This window comes from Hyperolius riggenbachi, chromosome 10 (assembly GCF_040937935.1).
Source record: "Hyperolius riggenbachi isolate aHypRig1 chromosome 10, aHypRig1.pri, whole genome shotgun sequence".
In the NCBI taxonomy this organism is placed as follows: domain Eukaryota; kingdom Metazoa; phylum Chordata; class Amphibia; order Anura; family Hyperoliidae; genus Hyperolius; species Hyperolius riggenbachi.
In genome coordinates this window covers 286,996,541-287,017,634 of record NC_090655.1, presented here as the reverse complement: position 1 = coordinate 287,017,634, position 21,094 = coordinate 286,996,541, and the positions used below count along the sequence as shown (strand labels likewise).

The 21,094-nt window shown below is 49.0% G+C and overlaps 1 protein-coding gene across 1 annotated transcript in view; it reads left to right on the top strand.

Moving 5' to 3' along the window:
- Window positions 1-19,706: 19,706 nt before the first annotated feature.
- LOC137535557 (zinc finger protein 585A-like) overlaps window positions 19,707-21,094 on the top strand; it is a 166,912-nt gene continuing 165,524 nt past the window's right edge. Inside the window, exon 1 of the mRNA XM_068257388.1 lies at window positions 19,707-19,828. Coding sequence (XP_068113489.1) covers window positions 19,708-19,828 — 121 coding nt within the window. The 5' untranslated portion in view covers window position 19,707. The remainder of the gene's footprint in view (window positions 19,829-21,094) is intronic.

Below are 21,094 nucleotides of genomic sequence, written 5' to 3'. Positions count from 1 at the left end.
CCAGTAATGTCATTTCTCCCCCAGTATAGCCATGTCCCCCAGCATTGCCATTATCCCCCAGTATGTAATGTCCCTCACCCCAGTATAGCCATGCCCACACTCCAGTATTTCTCCCTTCCCCCACCTCCATGCAGAGCAGTAAGAGGAAGGATTTACATTGGTTTATAGCTAGCTGTCACAGTGTGCTCCAGTCCTCTGCTCCCATTAGCCTCAGTCTCTGCCTCTCCTCGTATCCTCATCCATCTACCACTACCAGCACTGCTGTAACATCACAGGAATGGTAACAGTGGGAGGGGGAGGTGAGGAGAGAAGACCAGCTGGAGAGGAGGCAGAGGGAGGACAGGACTGCAGCACACTGTGAGTATAGTGCACAGGTAGCTATAAACCAGGTTATTATGCTTTCCTGTAATACTCTGCATGGCCCCACCACCCACGAGTGACAGCAATGGGGAGTGCTGGAGGGAGGGGGGGATACTGTATTTATAGTTTCACCACTGACAACTTTACAGCCTAAATTATCTTCCCTTTTTTATCTATCAAAAGGCAGCAGCATTCTGTATGGATCACATGACCAAATCACTGAGGATGGAGGAGGACCAGAGTCACATGACTGAGAGGATATTCAACCTCACCCTGGAGATCATCTGCCTGCTGACTGGAGAGGTGAGGGGGATTCTGGGAGGTCACATGACATCACTCTTATCTCTAGTAATATAACACAGCTGACTGGAGAGGTGAGGAGGATTCTGGGAGGTCATATGACAACACTCTTATCTCTAGTATTATAACACACAGGTGACTGGAGAGGTGAGGGGGATTCTGGGAAGTCACATGACATCACTCTTATCTCTAGTAATATAACACACAGGTGACTGGAGAGGTGAGGGGGATTCTGGGAGGTCACATGACATAACTCTTATCTCTAGTAATATAACACAGCTGACTGGAGAGGTGAGGAGGATTCTGGGTGTCTCTTATCTCTAGTAATAAAGTACACAACCAGTTCTGGGCTGAGGTGGGGAAGGCACTAGCCCCTGAGGGCGCACCCATGCTCCCTCCCTATTAGTGCCCCCTGGCCTGGCCGATACAGAGTCGTGAACAGAGTTTGTAGTGTTGCTCCTCATCACATCGTGAACTCGGCCACATCACAGGCTTGCAGCAACTTCTCTCTGTCTCCCTTAACTGGGGAGGGGGGTTCCCTAACCCTGGGGACAGTTTAGGGGACACTAAAAAGCTGGGACACACAGTGGGGACACTGTTAAGCTAGGACACACTATAAGGAGGCTGGGAAGCTGGTAGACACTATAAGGGGCAATGGGAAGCTGGGACACACTATAGAGGACACTAGGAAGCTGGGACATGCTATGGGGGACACTGGGGGGCTGGGATACACTATGGGGGACACTGGGAAGCTGGGGCACACTATGAGGGGTGCTGGGAAGCTGGGACACACTATGAGAGGTGCTGGGAAGCTGCGGCACACTATGGGGGACACTGGGGGGGGGGGTGGGACACACTATGGAGGACAATAGGAAGCAGAGGCACACTATTAGGAGGCTGGGGCACAGTATGGGGACACTAGGAAGCTGGGACACGCTATGGGGACAATAGGAAGCTGGGACACACTTTGGGGACACTAGGAGGCTGGGACACACTATGGGGGACAATATGAAGCTGGGGCACACTATTAGGAGGCTGGGGCACAGTATGGGGACACTAGGAAGCTGGGGCACACTATGGGGGACAATATGAAGCTTGGGCACACTATTAGGAGGCTGGGGCACAGTATGGGGACACTAGGAAGCTGGGGCACAGTATGGGGGACAATATGTAGCTGGGGCACACTATTAGGAGGCTGGGGCACAGTATGGGGACACTAGAATGCTGTTGGGTTGCATTTAAGTCCTGGAAAGGGGTAATGGGAGGTATTAATCTCCAATGTGTAAATATTCTCTGATACACAGAGGAATGTCTCACCAGAAAAGCCCCCTCTTGCTGTTGCTCCCACCAGCTGATCTGATTATCTAACTTGGGTAGGGGTTGCCTTATACTGGGGGCTCATCAGGCCAGCTAAACTGAGGAGGGGCCCTGCTATATGCAAGGGGGGGCTCCTCTGGCTAACTTGAGGAGGAGGCTACTTAATACTGGGGGCTGATCGGGCTATCTAACTTGGGGAGGGGGATGCCTAATACTGGGGGCTGATCTGGGTATCTAACTTGGGGAGGGGGGATGCCTAATACTGGGGGCTGATCTGGTATTCCAACTCCAAATATGCTTTATTGGAAGGACCAAATACCAAATACACTTAGCAATGCTAAAGCAAAACAATAGCATTAGCATGGGGGGAGGGTGGTTGTGGTATTAAGGAAAGGGTATAGGGGGATGGGGTATACAGTCCATAAGGGTGTGGAGAATATAAGGGACAGTATAGGTGGCTGGGGTATATAGTACATAGGGGTGAGGAGGGTATAGGGGGCAGTATAAGGGGTGTACAGTCATTGGGGTATCATATTGCTCTCAGTTGGTGGAAGGCAGTGACATATCGGTCAGCTTTTTGCACGGTTGTTGCCTCTTTCCCAGTAGGATGTAGAGTTTCCTCTCCTCATCTGTGGAGGTAAAATCAGGATGTGGGCGGAGAGTCTCTGGAAGTGGGCGGTCCTCACAGGTGCATATTTGCTGCAGTGTAGCAGGAAGTGGGCCTCATCCTCCAGGACCCCCTGGTCACATTGTCTGCACAGTCTCTCCTCCCGGGGCTTCTATGTCTGTCTGCCACCTTGTCTCTACCTCCAGGCTGTGGGCACTCAGACGGTACAGGCTCAGGGTCTGTGTATCTTTGGGGTGTAGCCTCCACTGATACGGGGCCATTGTTTTCTCCCTCTGCAGTAATTGGTAGGTGGTGAGTTTCTGGGAGTTCTTTATGTCACTTCTCCATTCCTCTATGTATCGTTCCTTGCAGCTTTCTATAGTCCCTTTTATTTGTGCTTTTATTAGGCTGTGTTGGTGGTCTTGGCTGGGCTGGCTGCTGACGCTTTGTTTCAGAGCGCATAGTATGGCCTCGCCCCCTGGCTCAGTGAGGCTTTATGGTGGTAAGTGCCAGGGCTGCTGCTCTGTATGAGAGCACCCTCTGCTGGAAAGTCAGTCATAGTGGTATGTCCTCGGCTCCCTGGCTCAGTGAGGCTTTATGGTGGTAAGTGCCAGGGCTGCTTCTCTGTATGAGAGCACCCTCTGCTGGATAGCCAGCATAGTGGTATGGCCTCGGCTCCCTGGCTCAGTGAGGCTTTATGGTGGAAAGTGCTGGTGGTATATTTGCCCAGTATGAGAGCGCCCTCTGCTGGATAGTCAGCCATAGTGGTATGGCCTCGGCTCCCTGGCTCAGTAAGGCTTTATGGTGGAAGGTGCTGGTGGTATGTGTGCCCAGTATGAGAGTGCCCTCTGCTGGATAGTCAGCCATATAGTGGTATGGCCTCGGCTCCCTGGTTCAGTGAGGCTTTATGGTGGAAGGTGCTGGTGGTATGTGTGCCCAGTATGAGAGTGCCCTCTGCTGGATAGTCAGCACAGTGGTATGGCCTCGGCTCCCTGGCTCAGTGAGGCTTTATGGTGGAAGGTGCTGGTGGTATGTGTGCCCAGTATGAGAGTGCCCTCTGCTGGATAGTCAGCCATAGTGGTATGGCCTCGGCTCCCTGGTTCAGTGAGGCTTTATGGTGGAAGATGCTGGTGGTATGTGTGCCCAGTATGAGAGCGCCCTCTGCTGGATAGTCAGCCATAGTGGTATGGCCTCGGCTCCCTGGCTCAGTGAGGCTTTATGGTGGAAGGTGCTGGTGGTATGTGTGCCCAGTATGGGAGTGCCCTCTGCTGGATAGTCAGCATAGTGGTATGGCCTCGGCTCCCTGGTTCAGTGAGGCTTTACGATAGTAAGTGCTGGAGCTGCTGCTCTGTATATGCGCGGCAAGTATGAGAGCCCCCTCTGCTGGATAGTCAGCCATAGTGGCTATCTGCCTAGCTCTGCCCGACAGGCTGAGTTTGAAGTGCTGCAATGGACTTGGAGAAGATACTTGCAGAACTCTAGATGGAAGATTTCTGTTGGGCTGGAGTCCCATTTTGATTGGTCAGGGTACCTCACTGCTATAGAGCAGTATTGGGGTGATGATGCTGTTGAATATCTTCACCCAGACTCTCACCGGTGGTTTTAGGTGGTACAGTTGCCATCTGATGGCATAAAACGTTCTGCAGGCTTTTTCCTTCAGGTCCTCTACTGCTGGTTTAAAGCTCCCTGATTGGTAAATCTCCAGCCCCAGGTAGGTGTAACTGTTGGTGGTCACCAGTGGGCAGCCATTTAATATAAATGAGGAGGTGGACGTTTTATTTACATTTTTCCTCTGGAACACCATCACTTTTGTCTTCTTCGGATTGATGGGCAGTGTCCATGTGGTGCAGAAACTCTCCAGTACTGCCAGGCTATCCTGTAGGCCCCTCTCTGTTGGGGAGAGCAGCAGGAGGTCATCTGCATACAGCAGGAACTTCACCTCACGGTCATGCAGGAGGAGGCCTAGAGCTGGGAGGACTCCAGATCTACAGCCAGTTAATGTATATGGGCGTTGGGCTTAGACTGCAGCCCTGCCTGACTCCTTCATGCTGCTTGAAGAACGCGCTTCTCTTCCCGTCCATTTTCACACTGCATTGATTTCTGGTTTCTAAACTCTTGATGACATCATAGGTTTTCCTCCTTTTCCACTCTCTAGGAGTTTTAGGAAAAGGCCTGGGTGCCACACATAGTCAAATGCCATTTTTAAATCCACAAAGCAAGCGTATATTTTGCTGTGTAAGCTGTGGACATGGGTGTTGATGGTGCTGTACAGTGTGGAGATGTGGTCGGTGGTGCGGTGTATTTGCCATGTGAGCTGTGGACATGGGTCTTGATGAGCCTGTGCAGTGTGTAGATGTGGTCGGTGGTGTGGTGTATTTGCCGTGTGAGCTGTGGACATGGGTCTTGATGAGGTTGTGCAGTGTGGAGATGTGGTCGGTGGTGTGGTGTATTTGCCGTGTGAGCTGTGGACATGGGTATGATGAGGCAGTGCAGTGTGTAGATGTGGTCGATGGTGCGGTGTATTTGCCGTGTGAGCTGTGGACATGGGTATGATGGGGCTGGGCAGTGTGTAGATGTGGTCGGTGGTGTGGTGTATTTGCCGTATGAGCTGTGGACATGGGCCTTGATGAGGTTGTGCAGTGTGGAGATGTGGTCGGTGGTGTGGTGTATTTGCCGTGTGAGCTGTGGACATGGGTATGATGAGGCTGTGCAGTGTGTAGATGTGGTCGGTGGTGCGGTGTATTTGCCGTGTGAGCTGTGGACATGGGTATGATGAGGCTATGCAGTGTGTAGAGGTGGTCGGTGGTGTATTTGCCGTGTGAGCTGTGGACATGGGTATGGTGGGGCTTTGCAGTGTGTAGATGTGGTCGGTGGTGTGGTGTATTTGCCGTGTGAGCAGTGGACATGGGTCTTTATGAGGTTGTGTAGTGTGTAGATGTGGTCGGTGGTGCAGTGTATTTGCCGTGTGAGCTGTGGACATGGGGATGATGAGGCTATGCAGTCTGGAGATGTGGTCGGTGATGCGGTGTATTTGCCGTGTGAGCTGTGGACATGGGTATGGTGAGGCTGTGCAGTGTGTGAATGTGGTCGGTGGTGCGGTGTATATGCCATGTGGGCTGTGGACATGGGTCTTGATGGTGCTGTACAGTGTGTAGATGTGGTCGGTGGTGCGGTGTATTTGCCGTGTGGGCTGTGGACATGGGTCTTGATGGTGCTGTACAGTGTGTAGATGTGGTCGGTGGTGTGGTGTATTTGCCGTGTAAGCAGCGGACATGGGTATGATGAGGCTGTGCAGTGTGTAGATGTGGTCGGTGGTGTATTTGCCGTGTGAGCAGTGGACATGGGTATGATGAGGCTGTGCAGTGTGTAGATGTGGTCGGTGGTGTGGTGTATTTGCCGTGTGAGCTGTGAACATGGGTATGATGAGGCTGGGCAGTGTGTAGATGTGGTCGGTGGTGTGGTGTAATTGCCGTGTGAGCTGTGGACATGGGTCTTGATGAGGCCGGGCAGTGTGTAGATGTGGTCGGTGGTGCTGTGTATTTGCCGTGTGAGCTGTGGACATGGGTCTTGATGAGGCTGTGCAATGTGTAGATGTGGTCGGTGGTGCTGTGTATTTGCCGTGTGAGCTGTGGACATGGGTATGATGAGGCTGGGCAGTGTGTAGATGTGGTCGGTGGTGCTGTGTATTTGCCGTGTGAGCTGTGGACATGGGTATGAGGAGGCTGGGCAGTGTGTAGATGTGGTCGGTGGTGTATTTGCCGTGTGAGCTGTGGACATGAGTATGATGAGGCTGTGCAGTGTGGAGATGTGGTCGGTGGTGTGGTGTATTTGCCATGTGAGCTGTGGACATGGGTATGATGAGGCTGTGCAGTGTGTAGATGTGGTCGGTGGTGTGGTGTATTTGCCATGTGAGCTGTGGACATGGGTATGATGAGGCAGTGCAGTGTGTAGATGTGGTCGGTGGTGCGGTGTATTTGCCGTGTGAACTGTGGACATGGGTATGGTGAGGCTGGGCAGTGTGGAGATGTGGTCGGTGGTGTATTTGCCGTGTTAGCAGTGGACATGGGTATGATGAGGCTGTGCAGTGTGTAGATGAGGTCGGTGGTGTGGTGTATTAGCAGGGTGAGCTGTGGACATGGGTCTTGATGAGGCAGTGCAGTCTGGAGATGTGGTCGGTGGTGTGGTGTATTTGCCGTGTGAGCAGTGGACATGGGTATGATTAGGCTGTGTAGTGTGGAGTTGTGGTCGGTGGTGTGGTGTATTTGCCACGTGAGCTGTGGACATGGGTATGATGAGGCTGTGCAGTGTGTAGATGTGGTCGGTGGTGCGGTGTATTTGCCGTGTGAGCAGTGGACATGGGTATGATTAGGCTGTGTAGTGTGGAGTTGTGGTCGGTGATGCGGTGTATTTGCCGTGTGAGCTGTGGACATGGGTATGATGAGGCTGTGCAGTGTGTAGATGTGGTCGGTGGTGTGGTGTATTTGCCGTGTGAGCAGTGGACATGGGTATGATGAGGCTGTACAGTGTGTAGAGGTGGTCGGTGGTGTGGTGTATTTGCCGTGTGAGCTGTGGACATGGGTCTTGATGAGGCAGTGCAGTGTGTGGATGTGGTCGGTGGTGTGGTGTATTTGCCGTGTGAGCAGTGGACATGGGTCTTGATGGGGCTGTGCAGTCTGGAGATATGGTCGGTGGTGCAGTGTATTTGCCGTGTGAGCTGTGGACATGGGTCTTGATTAGTGATGGGCGAACACTTCCGAAAACTTCCGAACACTTCCCGAACACTTACTGTTCGGTGGATACAATCTCATTCGTGCAGAAATACAGAGGCGCCCCAAGGTTAAAATATTATACTTTTAAAAAATCTCAAAGCAGGGGGTGCTGGATGATACACCTCCCCAGTAACGACAAATCGCACTGGTTCACATAAAAGAAACCAGCTTTATTCTTACTCCACAACAATATTTGCAATGCGTTTCACGGGTCTAGCGCCCGCTTCCTCAGGCACATAAAAAAGAAAGGGGAGTAACTGAAATAAAAACAAAATGACAAACAAAAATAGCAGTGCAAAATCGCGATGAAAAATAGCAATCAACAAACAAAACTAGCAATGAACAAAAAAATAGCAATAAAGGTACATGTGAATTCAGGATGAATAGTCGCTTTCCATAGATGATATCCATAATAAAAACATGAGTTTCACATATATTGTAAAAGCACCTATACCCATATACACATTAATACATATACATAATCCCACTTGAACTAGAAAACGGGGAATTCTATTCATTACCACATATATATTGTAAAAGCACCTCTACACATATACACATTAATATATATACACAACCTCACTTAATCTAGAAAACGGGGAACAATACGTGGGCCGCACAACACAACTATTGAGAGAGAGGATAGGTCAACACAAACGAAACATAACCAAAGGATTACTTACACATGGTCTATCCAGACATTTTTTATATACTCATAATAGCGATCCAGCATTTGTATCCTTTAAAGCCAATCAATTGACCCGATGAGGCGAGATGCAATCAACCAACTAAAAAATAAAGAAATTTTCTGGATCCAGACTCTAAAAACCCTAGTACCAGATGGGCTAAATGAAACATTAGAAAAACCCTACTAGATGAAAATCGTTTCCTGCATCAGCCCCTGAGTAAAGGAATGACTCACGGTCGCTCTTTTTTTAAAATGAATGAACTACCCCTCACCTCTGATCTCCCTCTCCCCCCTGAAACAACCACCCCACTAACCCCTCCCCCCTCCCGCCCTGTCCCCATTCCCCCTCCATTTTCTAACATATGGCCATGGTATGGTTGTGGTTTACCACTATTATATTATTTATACCATTTATATTGTCTTTGTTGTCATTGTTGTACTAATTGAGGGTGGTATTACTGTCCCCCCCCCCCCCCCCCCTCCATTATCTCTCTCTACACTTCCAGTCCCTCCTGAGTCTATCCTCTTCCCCCCAAAGCCCCCCCCCCTCTCTCCCTTTTTTCGGAGGAGGTCAGATGCAAATATGTAGGAGGAGAAGGTAATTTTTAATTTTTTTAATGTTTTAATTTTCTAATTTTTCAATTTTTAATGTTTCAGATTTTTTTACTGTCTCAGATATTTCACTGTTTCAGTGGTATTATATCCTCCCAAAAAATGTTATATATTGTATGTCAGGTTTTTCATATATATACACATTTCATATATTATCTTCATTTGGATGTTTATTATATTAATGTGTACTATTTCATAATTAATTTTTATGATTATTATTACTAGTATATCACCATAACCTTTCATTCCATTAAATGTTGATAATGTGATCAGTCCAAGATCTGATATTGCACCTAGCCATTCTCCCTGCTTTGGAAACGGATTAATGCGTCCACCACCGTTCTATGAAAAGTAACAGTGGTGGACGCACAATAACGTAGTGTCCCAATCAAGCCACCATCCCCTTTAGGAAGACTAACAGCATTCTGCGCTCCACCCGGCGCTTCCGGATTCCGGAATGCACGCCGGGGATGGAATGCACGCCGGGTATGGAACGCAGATATCTATGGAGAGGAGGGCGGGCGCCAAGCTCCACTGACGTGAGCGCTTCGGTCACTTCCAGCGGAGGTGAGCAGGCGCTTGGAGCTGGAGGAGCCCGCGCATGGAATTTAAGGAGCGAGGTTTGGCGGTGACAGGTCACAGAGGTGCCAAACCCGCTCCCTGACGAGTCAAGGTAAGCGACTCCCCTTAAGACAATAAGATTATCTGCGAACTATTGGGAACCCAATAATGAAATCCTCCAAATAGGGAAATTCGGTTACTCAGGAATAAATGTGCTTAGAGGTATATGGACCAATCCTGCTGAAGTTAGTGGTAAAGGAATAACTAATCCATTGAGTCTCTAAGACAGATCGTTCACACAGGGTAATGAATAGAATTCCCCGTTTTCTAGATTAAGTGAGGTTGTGTATATATATTAATGTGTATATGTGTAGAGGTGCTTTTACAATATATATGTGGTAATGAATAGAATTCCCCGTTTTCTAGTTCAAGTGGGATTATGTATATGTATTAATGTGTATATGGGTATAGGTGCTTTTACAATATATGTGAAACTCATGTTTTTATTATGGATATCATCTATGGAAAGCGACTATTCATCCTGAATTCACATGTACCTTTATTGCTATTTTTTTTGTTCATTGCTAGTTTTGTTTGTTGATTGCTATTTTTCATCGCGATTTTTCACTGCTATTTTTGTTTGTCATTTTGTTTTTATTTCAGTTACTCCCCTTTCTTTTTTATGTGCCTGAGGAAGCGGGCGCTAGACCCGTGAAACGCGTTGCAAATATTGTTGTGGAGTAAGAATAAAGCTGGTTTCTTCTATGTGAATCAGTGCGATTTGTCGTTACTGGGGAGGTGTATCATCCAGCACCCCCCGCTTTGAGATTTTTAAAAAGTATAATATTTTAACCTTGGGGTGCCTCTGTATTTCTGCACGAATGGGATTGTATCCACCGGTTGGATGGGTGTGAACACCTTCTGTCTATAGAGAGCGACCTTTTAACCTGAGCGGAGACAGGTCTAAACTCCCCGCCTGCAACAATAGTGGTTGCCTAGTTCGGCAACCTACGCTTGTGAGTATATTTCCTTTTTGTATAAATTTTCTAAATAACAACAACAATAATACACTATTGGGGCTCTCGTTTTTCCATTTGTCTTTACTTACTGTTCGGGTTCGGGTGACGTCATTCAGCGCGCCTGCCCCCTCCCGCCACCAGGGGGTGCCGGTCCTCCCGAGAGCCGGCCGGCCCCTCCACAAGCCCCCCCGCGCCATGATACAGCGTCACCCGAACCCGAACAGTAAGTGTTCGGGAAGTGTTCGGAAGTGTTCGCCCATCACTAGTCTTGATGAGGCTGTGCAGTGTGTAGATGTGGTCGGTGGTGTGGTGTATTTGCCGTGTGAGCAGTGGACATGGGCCTTGATGGTGCTGTGCAGTGTGTGGATGTGGTCGGTGGTGTGGTGTATTTGCCGTGTGAGCAGTGGACATGGGTCTTGATGAGGCTGTACAGTGTGTAGATGTGGTCGGTGGTGTGGTGTATTTGCCGTGTGAGCAGTGGACATGGGTCTTGATGAGGCTGTACAATGTATAGATGTGGTCGGTGGTGTGGTGTATTTGCCGTGTGAGCTGTGGACATGGGTCTTGATGGGGCTGTGCAGTGTGTAGATGTGGTCGGTGTTGTGGTGTATTTGCCGTGTGAGCAGTGGACATGGGTATGATGAGGCTGTGCAGTGTGTAGATGTGGTCGGTGGTGCGGTGTATTTGCCGTGTGAGCTGTGGACATGGGTCTTGATGAGGCTGTACAATGTATAGATGTGGTCGGTGGTGCGGTGTATTTGCCGTGTGAGCTGTGGACATGGGTCTTGATGAGGCTGTGCAGTGTGTAGATGTGGTCGGTGGTGCGGTGTATTTGCCGTGTGAGCTGTGGACATGGGTATGATAGTGCTGTACAGTGTGTAGATGTGGTCGGTGGTGTGGTGTATTTGCCATGTGAGCTGTGGACATGGGTATGATGAGGCTGGGCAGTGTGTAGATGTGGTCGGTGGTGTGGTGTATTTGCCGTGTGAGCTGTGGACATGGGTCTTGATGGGGCTGTGCAGTGTGGAGAGGTGGTCGGTGGTGTGGTGTATTTGCCGTGTGATGCTGTGTATTTGCAGTGTGAGCTGTGGACATGGGTATGATGGTGCTGTACAGTGTGTAGATGTGGTCGGTGGTGCGGTGTATTTGCCGTGTGAGCTGTGGACATGGGTATGATGAGGCTGTGCAGTGTGTAGATGTGGTCGGTGGTGCGGTGTATTTGCCGTGTGAGCAGTGGACATGGGTATGATGAGGCTGTGCAGTGTGGAGATGTGGTCGGTGGTGTGGTGTATTTGCCGTGTGAGCTGTGGACATGGGTATGATGAGGCTGGGCAGTGTGGAGATGTGGTCGGTGGTGTGGTGTATTTGCCGTGTGAGCTGTGGACATGGGTATGATGAGGCTGTGCAGTGTGTAGATGTGGTCGGTGGTGCGGTGTATTTGCCGTGTGAGCAGTGGACATGGGTCTTGATGAGGCTGGGCAGTGTGTAGATGTGGTCGGTGGTGTGGTGTATTTGCCGTGTGAGCTGTGGACATGGGTATGATGAGGCTGTGCAGTGTGTAGATGTGGTCGGTGGTGCGGTGTATTTGCCGTGTGAGAAGTGGACATGGGTATGATGAGGCTGTGCAGTGTGTAGATGAGGTCGGTGCTGTGGTGTATTTGCCGTGTGAGCAGTGGACATGGGTATGATGAGGCTGTGCAGTGTGTAGATGAGGTCGGTGGTGTGGTGTATTTGCCGTGTGAGCTGTGGACATGGGTATGATGAGGCTGTACAGTGTATAGATGTGGTCGGTGGTGTGGTGTATTTGCCGTGTGAGCTGTGGACATGGGTATGATGAGGCTGGGCAGTGTGTAGATGTGGTCGGTGGTGTGGTGTATTTGCTGTGTGAGCTGTGGACATGGGTCTTGATGAGGCTGTGCAGTGTGTAGATGTGGTCGGTGGTGTATTTGCCGTGTGAGCTGTGGACATGGGTATGATGAGGCTGTGCAGTGTGCAGATGTGGTCGGTGGTGTGGTGTATTTGCCGTGTGAGCTGTGGACATGGGTATGATGGGGCTGTGCAGGATGTAGATGTGGTCGGTGGTGCGGTGGTTTGGCATGAACCCGGCTTGGCTTTTGCTGAGTACGTCCTGCTGTGTGAGGAAGGAGAGGAGCCTTTTATTGATGAGGCTGTTGAACAGTTTCCCCAGTGTGCTCCTGACACAGATTCCTCTGTAGTTAGCTGGAACATATTGGTCCCTATTCTTGTGGATGGTTGTTATGAGGGCTTTGGGTGGAAAACCACAGCTCAGATTGGTAACCCCGAGCCTGTCTCGTGGTAGCTGCCGGGAGCTCTGTGCAGAGTATTGCATGCAGCGGGCATTTCAACTCACTTCCTCCGGGATCCAGATGCCGGGAGCCACTCTCCTTCCTGTCCTTGGAGGCTTTGCATCCCTCTGGTGAGATCGTAGGTCATTGTCATGACGACAGATGGCAATCTCACCACAGGGTTTCAGCGCCACCCCGGTGGACGGAGGGAGAATTGCAGCGCTGGATTCCGGGGAGGTGAGTAAGTGCAGGGCTACTTTTTTCAGCATGTGTGCTTATTTGATGTAGCGGTTGTCAATAAAGATTTGTTTTCTTTTCAATTTTTTTTTTAATTAGGGGTGAAACTGCATACGCTTATATGTGCTTAAATTGCGCTCCCATTCACTTGCGTCGCTCTGCGCTTTACAGCACAATGCACAGAAATGCAAGCAATGCTACGTTTCTCAGACAGTAACAAAGCGCATAGATGTGAACTTGTTACATTAGAAACAATGGAAAAGGCTGTACCTAGCAAAGCGCACAGAGCAATGTGCTGTGCAAAGCGGACAGCACCGTCCCTAGTGTGACCACAGCCAAACATTTTATCATCTTTATCCTTTCTCTTATTTCCTGCACCGTGATTGGTGCATCCAGAGGGTTTGGAAGTCCTTGATTGTCTCCTCCATGTCCTTCAGTTCTGCAGCTGTTTCTGTTCCGGGGTTTGGGCATTTCCTGGGATGTCTCTGTAGAGGTCCCTGAAGTAGTGGAGCCAGATGTGGCCATTTTGGATATGAAGAGGACTATTCTGGGGCTTTTTGCCAATATGGTTCCAGGTCTCCCAGAATGAGTTGTCCTGGAGGGGGGAGTCCTCCAGCTGTTGGAGTTTGTGGGAGATGTGGCTCTGATTTTTGCCTCTGAGGGTGTCTTTGTATTGCCTCTGTAGGTGGTTGTGGGCTTCCCTTAGGTCCCGGTTGTCGGGGTCTCGGTGCTTTTGGTTAGAGGCTGCCCTTAGAGAGTTACATAGAGCCTTGCATTCACTGTCACAACATTTTTGGGACTGTTTATTTGTGGGTCTGGGATGTTGGTCTGCTTGAGGCCAGTGAGTACTGCCATGGTATATAAGATGTTACTGAAGTCCTTCACTGCTTGGCTGACACCTTGTTGGTTTGGGTCATATAGGTTGGTATGAAAGTTTGTCAGCAGTTATTGGATTTTGGCAGTTTTGGTCATGTTGGTGTATTCGGTGGCAGACTGTTTGGGCCATTTGAAGGGTGGTGGCAGCTTGTAGAGACCGGTCTGGTAAGGCTGCTGTGTGGTTGGTTTATCGGTGGATTTCAGGTACAGCAGTAATGGGATGTGGTCTGACAGGTGTGTTTCAGGGGTGACTATGAGGGCCTTGATGTTTATGGGGTCTGTCTGGGATGACATAGTCCACCACACTGCTGCCCTTGTGGGATTTCATTGTAAATCTCCCAAGAGAGTCGCCCCAGGTTCTCCCATTCATTATGTATAGGCCGAGGCTCTGGCACAGGCTCAACAGGGCTTTCCCACTTTTATTTACTGTCTTGCCATAGCTGTTTTTTTGCTGTCTGTATTGGTTCCTGGTAGTAGCTCTCTCCTCCAAGTATGCATGTGTTTCCCTCAGAGGTCAGATAGTCCTCTGTTCTGTGTCCCCAGTGGAGTTTCTTGCTGCTAGTACAGCGTCCTGAACACCCAACAGCCCTTATAAAGGCTGATACATTGGTTTTCTTGCTATTGTTATATTGCAGTTCTGTGTGTCTGACTGTCCAGTGCAGTGACTTTAGCTGTTGGGCACAGGTGTGCACACTGCTGCTGGTGGTACAGTACCTTGCATAATAGCCCTCATAAGTGCTGTTTTATTGGTTTTATTGCTATTGTTATATTGCAGTCCCTGTGTCCAGTGCACACGTTGGCCATTGGAAACCGGTCTGCTGGTCCTAGTAGTGCACCGACTACCAGCACCGTGGCGTAGTGGTTAGCACTCTCACCTTGCAGTGCTGGGTCCCTAGTTTGAATCCCAGTCAGGTCAACATCTGCAAGGAGTTTATATGTTCTCCCTGTGTCTGTGTGGGTTTCCTCCAGGCACTCCGGTTTCCTCTCACATCCCAAAAACATAAAGATACGTTAATTGGCTTCCCCCTAAAAAAATGTCCCTAGGCTATGATACATGCACTAGATAATACATACATAGACATATGACTATGGTAGGATTAGATTGAGAGCTCCTCCGAGGGACAGTTAGTGACAAGGCAATATACTCTGTACAGCGCTGCAGAAGATGTTGGCACTATATAAATACTAATAATAGATAACCCAATAATCCTTCACCACCACTATCCTCTAGTATCCACTACTGCCCCCCCTATAGGGCCTATATTGTGACGTGATAGTTGTAGATAGTATAAACCCATCAGTCACCTGACCTGCATGAAGTGACACTCAGTTTCCAAACAAATAAAACAGCTGAGAGTCCAGAAGCACTACTGGCATCTAGTATCCACTACAGCTCCGTATAAGGCCTCACAGGCAGGGCCTATATTTATAAAGGGGTTATTGCAGATACTATTAACCCATCTGTCACCTGACCTGCGTATAGGGGCTGGATAACCGCCATCGCCTGCACTCCCGTGAACGTGCGCACAAGCACGGCGACCACTACACACCACCACACAAATATTACCACATAGAAGACTAACATTTATGTCCTGAGGGTGACAACTAGTAAAAAACAATTATTGGCTCTCCTGAGGTTATTACTAATGCTCTTTGCAGTTGTTTGCGGTGCTGAAAACACAACGTTTCGTCTGTCAGTGTGACGCGGGCCTAACCCTTACATTACCTGATCGATGTGTACACACGCCGGACATTTTAAAGTGCTTTATTCCATACATTTAAGAATGTAGTGTGATATCTGCCCTTTACAGGTTTGCAGAGACCAGGCCTAATGGCCGCATACACTGCTGGGTAATGTATGACGCTGCAGAGACCAGGCCTGATGGCCACATATACTGCTGGGTAATGTATGACGCTGCAAGAGACCAGGCCTGATGACCTTACATACTGCAGGGTAATGTATGATGCTGCAAGAGACCAGGCCTGATGACCACACATACTGCAGGGTAATGTATGATGCTGCAAGAGACCAGGCCTGATTACCACACATACTGCAGGAGACCAGTTCTGATGACCTCACATACTGCAGGGTAATATATGACGCTGCAGAGACAAGGCCTGATGACCACACATACTGCAGGAGACCGGGCCTGATGATCACACGTTCTGCAGGGTAAGGTATGGCGCTGCAAGAGACCAGGCCTGATGACCACACATACTGCAGGGTAAGGTATGATGCTGCAGGAGACCAGGCCTGATGACCACACATACTGCAGGAGACCGAGCCTGATGACCACACATACTGCAGGGTAATGTATGATGCTGCAGGAGACCAGGACTGATGACCACACATTCTGCAGGGTAATGTATGATGCTGCAGGAGACAAGGCCTGATGACCACACATGCTGCAGGGCAATGTATGATGCTGCAGGAGACCAGGCCTGATGACCACACATACTGCAGGAGACCGGGCCTGATGACCACACATGCTGCAGGGTAATGTATGGTGCTGCAGGAGACCAGGCCTGATGACCACACACACTGCAGGAGACCAGGCTTGATGACCACACATACTGCAGGAGACCAGGCTTGATGACCACACATACTGCAGGAGACCAGGCCTGATGACCACACATACTGCAGGAGACCAGACCTGATGGCCACACACACTGCAGGGTAATGTATGATGCTGCAGGAGACCAGGCCTGATGACCACACATACTGCTGGAGACCATGCCTGATGACCACACATACTGCAGGAGACCAGGCCTGATGACCATACATACTTTTACATGCTGGCAAACTCTGGATGCTTCTGAGTGTGTCTCTGATTTTCTGAGGTGATCTTCACCAGCCTGCAGTCCAGTTTGGGTACAAGTAGATGCTGTAACACCTGACTGGCTGTATATCTGCTGAGCATTGTGTATAAGGGGGGTGCAAGGTTTGCTCACAATCACAGAGCTCAGCAAGGTTTTGTAATATTGAAAGACACGGTGGTTGGAGGTGGCAATTAAGTTCCATGTAAATGCGCTATCTTGAGCCTGTTTATTGCAGGTACACTGGACGGATATTGAACGGTGCTGCATTTACTAAACCCACCACTACATTTGAGCTGTCTTATTATTATTTACTATTTATATAGTGCCGACATTTTCCGCAGCGCTGTACAGAGTACATATTGTCATGTCCCTCAGAGGTGCTTACTATCTAATCCCTACCAGAGACATATGTCTGTAGTCTATGTATGTATCATAGTCTGGGGGCAATTTAGGGGGGAGACAGTTAAATTGTTGTTTTTGGCATGAGGGAGGAAACCGGAGTGCATGGAGGAAACCCACACAGACATGGGGAGCACATACAAACTCCATGCAGATAGTGCCTTGGCTGTGATTGGGGACCCAGTGATGCAAGGCGAGACAGCTAACCACTACGCCACCATGCTGCCTTATATATCGGTACTGCTGAAAACCCACAGCATGGCCACTAAATTGGATTTTTTGATTAACCTCCCCGGCGTTCAATTTTCCCAGGATTTCTTTGCAAAAAGTGATAAAATGTATTTTTAAAACTTTTTTTTTTTTCCTGTAACTTGCCAAAATGTGTCAAGCAAGGGTCTAGTATACAGTGCAGGAGAGTTTTGATGTGTATGCACGTTTATACTGTTCATAACATGTTTTTATGGATGGACATTTCTGTCCATACCGCTGGGGAGGTTAATGTGCAGGTTTAGCGCTGCTGTCTTCTTCTAAGTAACTTTAATGCTGCCACTCCCCACCCACAAAGGAGAAATCATTTATGAACATCCCTCAGAGGTTTGATTTAAATATTTTTATAAATGAGTTTTCCTGTAATACTGGGGCTCCATCTGCTACCTACACTGGGGGGAGGGGGGACTACACAACCGGAGGGGGGCACTTTGAACTCTCCACCTCTAGTGCTGGGAAACCTTTTCCCGGCCCTTACACAGCTGACTGGGGAGGTGAGGAGGATTCTGGGAGATCATGTGACATTATTGTTGGTCTTTCTATACAGAGTTTTCCTCCAGTAAAGTCTGGTGATCACGTGACCATCACAGTGCCCCCACCTCACTCTGGAAGACGCAATAAGGAGAAGATTCTGGAAGTCACCAGGAAGATGATGGAGCTGCTGATAGGAGAGGTGAGCGGTGCTGGGAATTATGGGATATTATGCAGTAAAAGCAAGGGGTGTGTCTGGGTGGTGACTGTATCATTGTATGTGTCAGGTTCCTGAAGGGTGTCAGGATGTCGCTTTCTGTTCCTCCATTGAGGGGTGCCAGTATATAGAAGGACACAAGGACCTCTACAAGGACACCATGATGGAGAATATGTCTCCCTTCACATCAACCGGTAAGAGGAGACTTTCATGTTTTGTAAAGAAGAGTGCAGACCAAGATCCCCCCCCCACTCACAAATATCATCTAATAAACACATAGAGACAATGTATTCAGTCAGTGTGTGCGTTTCCTACAGATGTATCCAGTAACAGAGACCCACCAGAGAGATGTACAGGTCCTCTTTATTCCCAGGATTGTCTACAGGAAGATCACACCATCCCCCACCATTATCAGGTAGGTGGGGCTGAGGTTCCCCAGAGACTCCAAACCATGATACATTCTTTTCTCCTGAGTATGCTGTTATCTGTGTTTTACATTTTACATTATCTCTCACTTTGTGCACTTAGGATGGAGAACTTATACAAGGAAATGATGTGATTAAAGAGGAAGAAGAAGAGACATATGTGAGGAGTGATCAGCAGTCTATGGAGGAGGGTGACATGATGAGGACAAGTAAAGAGGAAGAAGAGGAGACGTATGTGAGAAGTGATCAGCAGTCTATGGAGGAGGGTGACATGATGAGGACAATTAAAGAGGAAGAAGAAGAAACATATGTGAGGAGTGATCAGCAGTCTGTGGAGGAGGGTGACATGATGAGGACAAGTAAAGAGGAAGAAGAAGAGACTTATGTGAGGAGTGATCAGCAGTCTATGGAGGAGGGTGACATGATGAGGACAAGTAAAGAGGAAGAAGAAGAGACTTATGTGAGGAGTGATCAGAAATCTGTGGAGGAGGGTGACATGATGAGGACATGTAAAGAGGAAGAAGAAACATATGTGAGGAGTGATCAGCAGTCTATGGTGGAGGGTGACATGAGGACAAGTAAAGAGGAAGAAGAGACGTATGTGAGGAGTGATCAGCAGTCTCTGGTGGAGGGTGACATGATGAGGACAAGTAAAGAGGAAGAAGAGACATATGTGAGGAGTGATCAGCAGTCTATGGAGGAGGGTGACATGATGAGGACAAGTAAAGAGGAAGAAGAGACATATGTGAGGAGTGATCAGCAGTCTATGGAGGAGGGTGACATGATGAGGACAAGTAAAGAGGAAGAAGAAGAGACATATGTGAGGAGTGATCAGCAGTCTATGGAGGAGGGTGACATGATGAGGACATGTAAAGAGGAAGAAGAAACATATGTGAGGAGTGATCAGCAGTCTGTGGAGGAGGGTGACATGATGAGGACAAGTAAAGAGGAAGATGAAGAGACATATGTGAGGAGTGATCAGCAGTCTATGGAGGAGGGTGACATGATGAGGACAAGTAAAGAGGAAGAAGAAGAGACGTATGTGAGGAGTGATCAGCAGTCTATGGAGGCGGGTGACATGATGAGGACAAGTAAAGAGGAAGAAGAAGAGATGTATGTGAGGAGTGATCAGCAGTCTATGGAGAAGGGTGACATGATGAGGACAAGTAAAGAGGAAGAAGAAGAGACGTATGTGAGGAGTGATCAGCAGTCTATGGAGGAGGGTGACATGATGAGGACAAGTAAAGAGGAAGAAGAAGAGACATATGTGAGGAGTGATCAGCAGTCTATGGAGGAGGGTGACATGATGAGGACATGTAAAGAGGAAGAAGAAGAGACGTATGTGAGGAGTGATCAGCAGTCTATGGAGGAGGGTGACATGATGAGGACAAGTAAAGAGGAAGAAGAAGAGACGTATGTGAGGAGTGATCGGCAGTCTATGCAGGAGGGTGACATGATGAGGACAAGTAAAGAGGAGGAAGAAGAGACGTATGTGAGGAGTGATCAGCAGTCTATGGAGGAGGGTGACATGATGAGGACAAGTAAAGAGGAGGACAATGTTACAGAGGGCAGAACAGGTGAGTAATCAGCAGTGTGTATAGAATAAATGTGTATCTGTATTGCTGTTATGTCGCTGATCACAGACTGGCCATATTAGGGGTTATGCTATGTGCTCATGTTAGATTTTTGCCATCTATAACTACCATACATGACCGTGTTGGGTGATAGCTTACTAACAATAGCAGTACAGACACCCTGGGGAAGGGAAAGGTCTCTTTATTCTCTCACACTGGGCTGCCCTCCTTTCCTCTGACACTGTAGCAAGGGCCGCTTGCTGGTGTCAGCAGCACTGAATAACCTAATAATGTTACATTTCTGCTAATTTAGTTCCAGCGCTGATGCCCTTATGTCATTGTTCAGCCACCTTAGTGTGATCCCTGTTTGCTTAGATCTATGGAGAATTGCCTGCGTCTCAGCTCTTCCTGTGTCTGACACAACTGAGGCGCACAGCCTTACACCCAGAGGCGGAGTATGCTGACATCATCTGTAGGTGAGTATGCAGCGCTGGGTTTACACACCCACAAGTATGGCTATAAAGCAATGCAGCCTCGGAAGAAGCAGCCACCAGTGTGAAATGGCTGACAGGCTTGCTTTACTACCCTGCACCCACTGCCTGACTCCTCCCATCACCTCAGTATGTCAGGCTTGCTTTAGTGCCCTGCTCCCACTGCCTGACTCCTCCCATCACCTCGGTATGTCAGGCTTGCTTTACTGCCCCGCACCCACTGCCTGACTCCTCCCATCACCTCTGTATGTCAGGCTTGCTTTACTACCATGCACCCACTGCCTGACTCCTCCCATCACCTCAGTATGTCAGGCTTGCTTTACTACCCTGCCCCCACTGCCTGACTCCTCCCATCACCTCAGTATGTCAGGCTTGCTTTACTACCCTGCACCTACTGCCTGACTCCTCCCATCACCTCGGTATGTCAGGCTTGCTTTACTGCCCTGCACCCACTGCCTGACTCCTCCCATCACATCTGTATGTCAGGCTTGCTTTACTACCCTGCACCCACTGCCTGACTCCTCCCATCACCTCAGTATGTCAGGCTTGCTTTACTACCCTGCCCCCACTGCCTGACTCCTCCCATCACCTCGGTATGTCAGGCTTGCTTTACTGCCCTGCACCCACTGCCTGACTCCTCCCATTACCTCAATATGTCAGGCTTGCTCTAGTACCCTGCCCCCACTGCCTGACTCCTCCCATCACCTCAGTATGTCAGGCTTGCTTTAGTGCCCGCCCACTGCCTGACTCCTCCCATCATCTCAGTATGTCTGGCTTG